The 11,867-nt window shown below is 45.2% G+C and overlaps 1 protein-coding gene across 3 annotated transcripts in view; it reads left to right on the plus strand.

Moving 5' to 3' along the window:
* The window catches only part of ches1 (checkpoint suppressor 1), a 109,702-nt gene extending 97,835 nt beyond the window's left edge, over window positions 1–11,867 (plus strand). For all 3 annotated transcript variants that reach the window (XM_028604601.1, XM_028604602.1, XM_028604600.1), the window contains 2 exons: window positions 6,293–6,401; window positions 7,676–11,867. In XM_028604601.1, coding sequence (XP_028460402.1) covers window positions 6,293–6,401; window positions 7,676–8,234 — 668 coding nt within the window. In that variant the 3' untranslated portion in view covers window positions 8,235–11,867. The remainder of the gene's footprint in view (window positions 1–6,292; window positions 6,402–7,675) is intronic.

Consider the following 11,867-nt stretch of genomic DNA (forward strand, 5'->3'; position numbering starts at 1 on the left):
GTCAGCCAGCCCCTTAGACACACAGCTGGAGCGTCAGATAGACAAGCCGGTCAGCCATCCAGTTAATCTGCCAGCCCACCAGCAATCAGACAGTCAGACAGACAGACCGTCGGTCGGTCGGACTGCGGACGGTCTGTCAGACAGACAGACAGCAGACAGACAGACAGACAGGCAGGCAGGCAGACAGACAGACAGCCAGCATTAGTATGCATCCTGCCCTCAGACTGTACTCTGATTTAACACACAGCAGCCAGGCCGGCAGGCAGACAGGTGGTGAGCAAGAGGCCACTTTCAAACAGTTGTGTTCTCGAGGTCTGCTGGGAGTGACCTCTGAACCTTTGGACCGTGTGTGTGTGTGTGCGTGCGTGCGTGTGTTTGTGTTTGTGTGTGTAGAGACTGCAGCCTGCAGGGCCATGTGGACCTCATTTAGCAGGAGAGAGGAGGCTGAGTGCGTATACGGCACATGAGAGCGGAGAAGGGAGGGAGGCTGAGGGCTTCGCATGCCCTGGAAAACAGGCAGCCAGGGAGATGGGCGGCAGGCGAAGACGTAGGAAGCAGACAGGAAGGCAGAGCAGCTGACCAGACATGGGGAAAAAAGACAGACTGGAGGATATTTTCTCTCCAGGAAAAAACAAAACGAAACAAAAAAAGCAGAGATGCAGGCCGACACATCTTCCCTTCTGTATTTACATTTTTCTTTTCCTCAGCGTGTCCTGCTTTTCGCTACCAAGCCCAGTGTTGTTGTTGTTGTTTTTTTGTATTGCTTTGAGCTTGTAAAATCTATTGCCCAATCTCAGTGAGCAAGGACGGGCTTAGAGAGAGCTGCCTGCTCTTTTCCCCACTTAGTTTGTCACCTCACCTCCTTAGCATAATGTCCCAGGTGTTTGACCTGCAGGGACGGCATGCACGCTCAGTCAACGACACGAGTCACCACTATCTATAGAATGAGAGCGAGATCGATAGAGAGGGAAAGAAATCAACAGGAGAGGATGGAATTAGAAAGACAAAGAGAAAGGTTTTTCTGAGATATTCAAACGGCAAAGCAAGGAGGTGGGGAGACAGAACACGCACATAAGAGGAGAGTTGTGTGTGCTTGTGTTGGAAGGTGTGTGTGTGTGTGTGTGTGTGTGTGTGTGTGTGTGTGTGTGCGTCTCTGTGTCTGTGTGTCTAGGGTAAACAGTGGTGGTCAGGAGTGTGTCGTTGAGCTATGAGAGGCCATGTCAAACAGAGCTTGGTATTTCCTTCCCCCTTTTTCTCTCTCTCTCTCTCTGCTTCTCTCTATCACTTTCTCTGCTGATGCATGATCTACCACTCTGTGGCATGTGGAAGGGGAGCCGTTGCTATGGCAACCCAAAGCCTGACTGGAGCGAGGGGTGGGGAAGGAGGGGCGTGTGCACATCAACCCGGGGAGACCTAATGCACTGCCCACACGCGCACGCACACACACACACAAACACACACACACACACACACACACACACACACAGAGCCATGCAGCGAGTGATCAAGATTACAAAAGAGACTCTGTGCAGGGACCTACTTATAAGGTTATGGAGAGCAGAGCTGCAGATATCAGGGGCAGAGCCACACTGACTGGAGTCAATAAGATTACTGTGGACACAGGCGGCCAGGGAAAGGCTACAGAAACACACCAACGTTGACAAACGACAAACAGGAACCCAAGCGTGTGTTACGACGTGAACCAAATCTACGTTGTTGGTATGGTTTTCTTGGGTGGGTGCCTCGCCATGACAACTTGTATGTTTTAATGAGCCAGTGGTTACATTTCTCCTCATAACATCAATCATACTGTAAACCGAAGAAAAAATAGAAAGCTTTTGCTACAGTATATTAATGCTAGGGCTGCTCGATCATGGGAAAAAAAATCATAATCACGATTAGTTTGGACAACATTGAAATTAGTCATTGACTTTTGGGAAGACGTCGAATTACTGAATTTAGGAAAGAGTGAAACAAATCAACAGCGAAAACACCTTGAACCGTGAAGTTTCCCTTCATGCTTTTCCCGTTTGAACTTTTTATTGTCATTCAGAACACAAGACAAAATTTACTTGCAAAACGTAATCGTTCTTCTCGATTACTCTGCTAACGTGATCGTTAGGAGCCGAAAACGTAATCACTATTAATGGCGTGGTAACGCGTTTTTTTGGGGATTTTGCACCTTAACTAATGCTTCTGCGGCAGACAAAGCAAACAGCAGGTCATCGTTTGCAAAATGCAAACTGACCCTAGAGATGAAAATGACAGCTGTTTTAGTGAACTGGGATGGCTGTGGTGAGCAGCCAGCCCTGAGTAATGAGAGCTTTTGGCTCAGATGTACACATACACTCTGCTTTGCTTCTCCTCTCTTCTCCTCTGCTACACAGACCATAAAGATATAGATTTAGGGACCTATCTTGCGCGCGGCGCAAAGCCTGACGCAAGTGTTTTTGCTAGTTTAAGACCGACACAGTTGTCAGTTTCCCGTCCAGCGTCCCATGTCGTTTAAATAGCAAATGCACCTGCGCCCATCTGTGCGCCCGCGGGCGTGCTGGTCTTACAGGGAGGTGTGTTCAGGTGCATTCTTGGCGTATTGCTATCTTGAGGCAGCGAGAAGTGATCAACAAAAACCTGGTCTAAAGTCAATAGCGCGTAATTCCGCATCCCAGCCTCTCAAGAGCTCGCTAATTAACACCCAAAAACAGAAGTCTAGAAATGACAAGCCTTTTTCAGTCTTTATGCTAAGCTAAGCTAACCAGCTACTAGTTTTAGAGCAGGGGTCACCAACACGGTGCCCGCGGGCACCAGGTAGCCCCAAGGACCACATGAGTAGCCCTCAGGCCTGTTCTAAAAATTAAAATTTAATATTGATATTATCTGTTTCCCACCTTGTTAAGTCATTGTTGATAATTATTGTGAGAAATCATTAACATGATCAGTGTCTTCTTTAATAATCATATATAACTAAAGGAAAAATGAGCACATTTGTTATTTTAGAAGAGTGTATCAAACTGGTAGCCCTTCGTTCATGACTCAATACCCATGAACTAGCTCTCAGTTTCAAAAAGGTTGGTGACCCCTGTTTTAGAGGCATACTTCTCGTGCACACATGAGAACGGTATTGATCCGCCTGTCGAAGCGAATAAGTCTATCTATTCCTTAGATGCATTGCAGATGTATTAAAAATTAAATACTGAAATGTCACCACGGTATGCAGAAGATGCATCGACAGCGACTACGGCTTTAAGTCTACCAGCTGTCAGATTGGATTAGGAGCGTTAGTAAACCACGATCTTCAGGTCTCCCCACAGATTTTCAAATGTCTTTAAGTCCAGGCTTTGGGTGGGCCACTTGAGGACATTCGGGGATTTGTTCCATGCCCGGTCCATTATCCTGACGTGTGCTTCAGGGTGGGGTTTTTTTTGCTGAAAGGTGAATGTTTGCCCCATTCTGTGGCGTTTTTCTTCGAGGACCTGTCTGTATTTGGCTCTGTTCGTATAATTGCAGTGACACCAGATGATAGGCGGCACCTGGTTTTTGCCAGTTGAAATGTGAATTCAATTTCTGTCTCATTAGATGAGAGGAAGCACTATTTGGTAAACTCCAGGTGGGTTGCCATATGCCTGTTAAATGGCACGTAGATAGATTGCTGTAGAGTTGTCCTTCTGGTAGATTCTCCAGTTTCCTTGACAGTTAGTTAGCATGGCTGTCGGGCCACTTTCTCCTGCTTTCTCCTCTCCAGGGCTTTTTCTGCCTGGTTACTGTTGACCAGATGGACAATTCCTGAAAGAGTCTTGGTAGTTCCAAACCTCTTCTACTTAATGACGGAGCCCACTGTGTGATCCTGGGAACTTTAAATACTTGAGCAGCTTTTCTGCACTCTTTCCCAAATCTGTGTATCCACACAAAAAGGCTTTTTTTACAGTCGCCGTTCCCGACCTGTCGCGCGACAATGTGGCGTCAAGATGACGTAGATCTCGCTGGCGCGCCAGGATGTAAAGTGCGCGACCACTCTTTTTTTTTCAGCGTCCTCCGACAAAGCGGAAAACAGGAAGCGTGGACGAGTTCTCTCTTGTAAACTTGCTGGGTTAAGATGAGCTCTTTTATGGTGAATGAAAGGCTTGATCCGACGAAGTAGATCACCGAATCGTTGTGCAGACGTTCTGAAGTATTCAAAGTGCTTCTCTTTGTCGATCATCCTCATTTGTTTCACGAGGATATTGAACTCACCGTATTTATGTCTGGCGTTACTCAAAGGACGAGCATTCCACCTTCTTTTTCTTTCTTTTTTCGCAAGCAGGCTCAAAAGCAGCTGTTCTTCCTCATCCATTGACTCCAATATCATCTTAGCCACTGTTGACATTGACGTCAATGCTGCTGCTGCCAGTTCTGCCATTGTTTACCCTTTTTCTTTTTCTTTCCTCAGTTGCGACACCTCTGTTCAGGAGAAGACTGCAACTAGTGTCGCGACCACCGCGCACAAGTATAAATAGTCACGGCGCTCCCATGGCGTCACACTGTCGCGCGACAGGTCGGGAATGGCGAGTATACTGCACGTTTAAGCGTTTCTTTTACTTTCACATCGAACTGTAGGACTGATTAATACAGATGTATTTCTAATTCATCTCTAATTTACCTTGACGTCAAAGGTCACTGGTAGAGGTAAAAGGAAATGATGTATCTAGGTAGGGCTAACAACAATTATTTGACAGAAAATGAATAGCCGGCAACAATTTTAATAACTACATTTTTTTGAAGGGGTTAAGGGCCTTACTCAAGGGAACCTCAGTGGTGGTAATGAGGGAGGGCCAAGCGCTGCTCTTTCTCTTCCCCACCCAGATTTATCCTGTCGGTCTGGGGATTGAACCAACGACCTCCCGGTCACAAACTCGCTTCTCTGACCTTTAGGCCACCACTGCCCAAGTCAATTTTCTTGAGTAAATATTTACAAAATTCACTGGCATCTCAATGTTCCATTAATCCGTCTTCGTCCGCTTATCCAGGGCCGGTTCGCGGGGACAGCAGCTCCAGCAGGGGACCCCAAACTTCCCTTTCTCAATGTTATTAAACTATAATATCCCTATATTGCATCCGGCGCAGCGCAAAGCCTGGCGCAAGTGTCTTTGCTAGTTGAAGACCGACGCAGTTGTCAATTTCCAATTGCAAATGCACCTGCGCCCATCTGTGCGCCCATGGGCGTGCTGGTCTTACAGGGAGGTGTGTTCAGGTGCATTCTTGACGTATTGCTATCTTGAGGCAGCGGGAAGTGATCGCGCCATTGACCAACAAAAACCCGGTCTAAAGTCAATAACGCAGCATTTCGTTGTTATTAGTCAAATGCGCGAGCACACTATGCTTGTTACACACGCAGGGCCGCCGCGCAGCAGCACACAAAAATGAAAAAGATAAAAAAATAAAAATGTTACAATGTGAAATAGTATGATGATATGATCTGCTCGCGCGCTTTCACTTCGCACACAAGCAGATCAGTTTCTTCTCCTGAAACTCTCTCCTTCCTACGGGCAAACGCGCCAGGCTTTTAAAGGGAATGGGAGATGACACTCTGATTGGTTTATTGCATGTTACGCCCAAAACACACCTCAGAATGAATGAAGACACTAAGTACAAGCCTTTTGAACCAATGCGCCTGGCGCACGGACCCTTTTTCCCCCACCGTCAAACTAGCGAAAGTGGATTCGTACACGCCCTAAACGCACCCTGCCCCGTGCGCTTCACACCGTGGAAACTACAGAAAAAAAAAAAAAAAACTTAAATAATAAAATGTTTGTATGTTTGACAATGGATCTAGAAACCAACGTAGTCATTAAGAGTTGAAAGAAGACTGATGTGGAATCATTTCTAAAACCTGGTTTGCTTTGCGTATTTGGAGCATTAAACGTTTTATACAAAACAAATGTGTCTTTACTCACACATTTTGACTTGGAGCCGCCCACTGTTCATCCCGCAGCATCAGACAGGCTGGATTTAGCCGAGACCAGCGGTAATTGAATTCGCAGCGGCCTTAACTCATTTATGACGCTTTCTCGCTCAATTTAACCTTGCCTTGCTCATCAATATTGCCCTGTTGGCCTCCTCAGACGGTCAGTGAATGCTCATCGAGCGGCTCCGCGGGTCTTATCGAGGTCCAATCGGTTTTTGGAGAAGCTTCCTCTGTGTTTCCTTCCTGCTTTCGAAACTGATTTGTGTGTGTGGCATGTGACTAATGGGTCTGTGTGCATAAGTTCTCATGTCTGCTTCTCTCTCTCTCTCTTTCTCTCTTTCTCTCTTGTAGTTCCTCGTGGTGTGATCCAAAATGGCGCCCGTATCCGGAGCCAGGCCCTCTTCCCTGTGATCAGACCCCTGCCTGTTAGCCCAGTGGGGAGCAGGACCTCGGCCATACGGTGGGTGAACTTTGCTCCTGTCGCCTTTTAACCATAGAGTTCGTGTCAGTCGGGGCTTTCCCTGCGCAAACACATTCCCTCACAGACATACACAGACACGCCCACAGGCACACACATACGTTAGCCTTCAAACAACATGCTCAAAACAGAGCTCGCACCAAAACTTTCCACTCACAGTTTACATAATTACGTCTTTATTGTGTCCAAAAGTCAGAGGCATTCACACGCTCCCCGCTGCTCAGAACATTTTATCCAGGTGTGTTTATATAACGGTCTCACACACACACACACACACACAGACAAACAGGTTTATTAGAGGGAGACGCCTCATGATTCACAACATTCGGAGCATGCATGGACATGCACATCCATCATAGGAGCATAAGAGTATGATGGCCTGCACCGCATAATGAATTAAACATACCAAAGTCTCACTAAAGGTATCCGGTGAATATTTGATCACTGTAAGGAGTGCATGTTTTCCCTTATAAGATATTAATATGCTAACTCTCTCATTCTGAGAGGGGGAGAAAATGTCCGGGGGACAGGCCATGCTGCCGAAGCTCCTTCTTGATGTATCGGTTGTCAGAATCCGCCCCCTTGTCCTTTTAATGCCTCGCGGAGAAGCGTGTCTTCTGACTAGAAAGAGCGAAATACGTGTTGCGGTATAATGTACAGTGGTTAAATGGCTTCGCTGCAGAATTGGCCTTCTGTGGCATTCTGACTTTAAAAGCTTGCAAGGGGGCTTTATGTGCTGAGCAAGTTTCCCAACCGTAGGGAGCATGAGGGCTGCTCAGAACGCACTGTCATTTGAGAAATGCATAGGTGGCAATCTGAAAATGAGTCTGCTCATTTCCAAAAGGAAAGGCTGATTTCATTTTTTTTTTTGGGGGAGATATAAAGGGTTTTAATCTGACCAGAGAAATATTTCATTTTTTTTGGGGGAAAGATATAAAGGGTTTTAATCTGACCAGAGAAATATTTCATTTTTTTGGGGGGGGGGGATATAAAGGGTTTTAATCTGACCAGAGAAATATGCACATTAGGCCCGAGGGGGCTGTTTTTTTTTTTTTTTGTTCATCTTTTTTTTCGGGTGATAGATTATCAGGTGAACTCATCTTGCTTTCCAGCCAAATGCAGAGCAAAACTGGAGCAGCTTCAGTGGAGTGAAGCGTACACAGGCAGGCCACCTGGCTGGCAGCGGGACAGCAGGAGTAACACTACTCTCTCTCTCTCTCTCCCTCCCTCTCTGTGTGTGTCCTTGCTTCATACAGATCATCCCTGGGAGATTATCTAAGCCGGGGACAGGACAGCCCATCCCGCTACTCTCCTCCGCTCTGCAGCGAGGACCTCCAGGACGACCACACCTACAGCACGGCCAAATCCCCCAGCAGGCTGTGCTCCTCCGAAGTCGGCACCCCTTCCTCCCCTGTGGACGACGACGACGACATCATCGCCGTGGAGATCCAGTCGGACGTCAAACCCGAGCCCCGGGAGATCCCGCTGGATTCTCACCTCGCCGCGGCCCCGGCTACCTACGTTTCCCAGCAGCCCCCGCGCGGACAGAGACGCAGCGCGGGGCCGGGCGCGGGGACCCTGGCGGGAAGCAGTTTGCCCTGGACCAAAAACCGAGCGCGCGGCGTCAGCGACACGCTGCCGCTGAAGAAGCGGCGCGCGGCGGCGGTGGAGAAGCCGCCGGAGAGCGACGACGAGGAGATGAAGGAGGCGGCGGGGTCGCTGCTCCACCTGGCGGGGGTCAGAGCCTGCCTCAACAACATCACAAACCGCACCGCCAAGGGCCAGAAGGAGCAGAAAGAGGCCCTGAGAAACTAAGACACACACACACACACACACATAGAACACGCACATAGTCACGCAAAAAAAACACACACACACACACACACACACAGACAGTATACAGCTCACCGCACACACACGTTAACACACAGACACATATACAGTACACAAATAGGTCAACAGGTAACGTTACTACAGCATTAGTCTCAATGGACACTTCTCATCTCCCTCTATCTATCTGCAGGGCATTAGGTGAATCCTACTTATTTGTGGCAATATCAAAAATCTATGTTTTCCTACATGTTCAGCAACACTAACATCAATGGGTATTTCTCATGTGTCTTTGTTGTTTCTGTTGTTTAAAAAAAAGGGGATGAAAGCCATAAAAGGAAAGCACGTTTTTTGTCACCAATTTGGACAAGTTGAGCACGACAAGACCCCAAAATCACATCGAGGAGCGCACAGTGCATAAACACAGACGATGGCTGTTTGTCGTACCTGTTTGTTTTCTATGTGAATCTGTAGCAATCTCGCAGCGACGCCAGCAAAAAAAAAAAAAAAAAAAAGGGGGGGGCGGCAGGGCCTAACGCGACGAGGCGCGGCGCTCTCTCTCGGGGCCCGCGCGCTGGCATCCCTCTCTCCTCCATCCACGAGCACAAATGTGAGACTGTGCCAAAGATAAAGCGACCAGGTTGCTTCATGTAGCCGACACAACAGCTGACAAAAAAAAAATATATATATATCAAAAAAAATTAATAAAATAAACCAAGAAGGCGTAGTAGTGAAGAAGAGCTAAGGGAGAATGACCTAAAGCGTCGAAATAATTGTAAAACCCAATGTGATATATATTCATGCACTTAAGATTATTTAACACCACTTATAATAGAAGCATCATGGGTAAGGACATGGTTTATTTCAAGAGCACTCATAGTATTTAAGAATAGATATTTTAAAATTTAAAAAAAACACAAAAAAAAAAAATGGTCATGTTTATTACCATAAAGATGGATAGTGTGCCGGGTCTGAGGCAATATCTCCTTCATTTTGTTGTTGTTGTTGCATAATGTAAACTCCCCCAGTACTTCTGTCCATAGACGTCCAGTAGACACCTGGTATAGATATCATAGCTGCCAGTAGCTACCACACCTTCCTCTTCATTTTGACAAAGTCAAAGAACTATATACATGAACTGTGGGTTTTAACGATTTCTGTTTGTGTCTGTTTGAACCCTCACTCTACCCTCATAAAGATATAAGCAATTTGTCCCGCGCGGACAACTCTGTAAAAAGGTTAGAAAATATTTTATTTTTTTCCTTTCTTAATTGAAGCAATTTGACCTGCAGGACTTTCTCAGTTATATTGCATGGGTGCTTGTAAATAAGATAAAAAGCAAATCTTTTTTATTCAAAGATCATGTAAGATAAACGATGTATTTAGCATGAAGCATGACTTATTTTCATATAAACATTGATCCTAGAGGAAAGAAAAAAAGTTTTGCCGCCAATTGTTATACCCGTGGTTATATTGGATTTTTTTTGTTTTTTTCTTTGAATCTTTTGGGTTCTTTTTTTTTTTTTTTTTTTTTTCTGAGCGGGTTTTCAAAGGCACGTCTTCAGGGAGGAGCGTGGGAGATCACTCTACCACGAGAGGCCCGAGGGTGCCACCTCTGGGCTTCGGGTTCAGGCTACATGTAGGCCAGCTGAATCACCTCTTAGGGGTGGGCTTCCGTCTTCTTCTGCCTGTACAGTGATTTTTAGGTGTTCAGTGTTAACCCCAGTGTTATTTCAGAACACGTGTAGAGTGTGTGTGTGTGTGTGTGTGTGTGCGTGTGTGTGTGTGTGTGCGTGTGTGAGTTTGTGTGTCCAGGAACACACACCCTTTAACATTGTGCCTGCCTGCCTGCCCTCAGTACCTCTGTTGTCATGTCTATGACATGTTTAGACAGAACGTTTTCTTGTCTTTATTTATAACAGTATTGTTTCTTCTTTTATTTTTATTTTTTTCTTTCTCCTGTGTGTAAATGTACACGTGTCCTTATTTTCCATCGACATTGTTCAGTGTAAATGTATGGATCAGACGGGCTGTCCTGAAAGAACCTCATATCTCCAAATAGGCTACTTAAGAGTTGGATTGAAAAGAGAGAGGAATGTAGGAGATGGCATAAATGACAAAAAAAAAAACATTTTTACATACAGTATTGTTAAACCTTTGATTAAACGAATTACTTCCCATCGTGGATGTCAAGCTTGCATACATATGTATCTCAAGTGCCCAATCTGGAGATCAGACGGGTATTTTCTTTCTTTTCTTTTAAATAGATTTGGCCACTCTACACAGCTGTAGGTGTATGTCATGAAAACACTGACTTGATTGAAGTCCACGAGGGCAGTTAGCGAGCTTTGACATTTTTGCATCAGAAGTGATATGAATTCTGCACTGCCATTACTCGGCATGCTTTTGGTGAAACAGGAATGCATAAAAGTATTAATCCCCCCCACCAACACCACCCCCCCTCCACTTGCAGAGATGCAGTGCATATAAAGAAAAGCAGCTTTGTAGGAGAAAACATTTTGGGTTTGGTTGTAGCAGCAGTCAGACAAGATTATTATTTTTTTTTTTTTTTCTTTAAGCTCCGTAGACGTTGAGTGATTGTCAAGCGAGCCAAGCAGGCAAAGAAATGCATGTCCCATCCGCTGGTACAGTCTTTTGCCACCTGTAGCATGCATTTTGTATGGTATCCATGCCGACATATATAAAAAAAAAAATAAAAAGGCTAAAAGGAGACACTGTCAGTGTTCTTGTTGTGTGCCATCCGTGTCTCGTCTGATATCTGTCTGAGTGCTCCCGCGGCCCGGGTCAAGCACTCCGCTGCATTCGCAGCAACAACCCACTGTTGTGGTGACTAATAACGTGTTCAGCTGGCAAGAGGCATGTGGAGGGGAGAATGTGTTGCTTTAGCAACCACCTTTCTTTTTTTTTTTTTTTTTTTACTTTTTTTTTCTCTGACTCACCCAATGACATGCAGGGAAGATGAACTCCTGACCCACGAGTCCTGTAAAAATCCGAGCAACACATATAATATATACCTTGGTCATTTTAAAGCAAAGAAGGAAACTTCACTGCCTGAAAAAGCCCCCTAAAACAAGTGTTTGTTTCCTGCCAAACATATACAATGAAACGCTCTAAAAAATTAAAATAAAAAAAATAAAAAATCCAGTTGCCATTTTTTTATGTTGATGTTTTTATGCTCATTTTCTGTTTTTGGTTTCTCTCTGACAAAATGATCTACAATACTGCCATTATTTTTTTTATTTTTATTTTTTCTGGTGACTGTCTGAGCTGAATTCTTTGGAAAGCCATAGGTTAGAGATGTCAAAATGCAAAACTGTTATTGATCTGTGAGATGTGACGCAGAGTGCACCCCGGGTGTCGGTTTCTTTTTCGGTAAATGTTCAATTCTCTCCTTATTGTGCAATCATATTGCCAAAGAATGATTTCAAGACCTATTTCATCACTACATGTAAATATCAACGTTGTCCAATACCGTGGCAAAAAATATATAAATGTTGTTTTATTTTGTTTTCCATTTTCTGAAAAACTGCAATGATGTTTATGTGATGTATTGTCTTCCAGTTGGTTGCAATAATAAAAAATACAAGTTGCAGAAGA

This window comes from Perca flavescens, chromosome 18 (assembly GCF_004354835.1).
Source record: "Perca flavescens isolate YP-PL-M2 chromosome 18, PFLA_1.0, whole genome shotgun sequence".
Taxonomy (NCBI): Eukaryota; Metazoa; Chordata; class Actinopteri; order Perciformes; family Percidae; genus Perca; species Perca flavescens.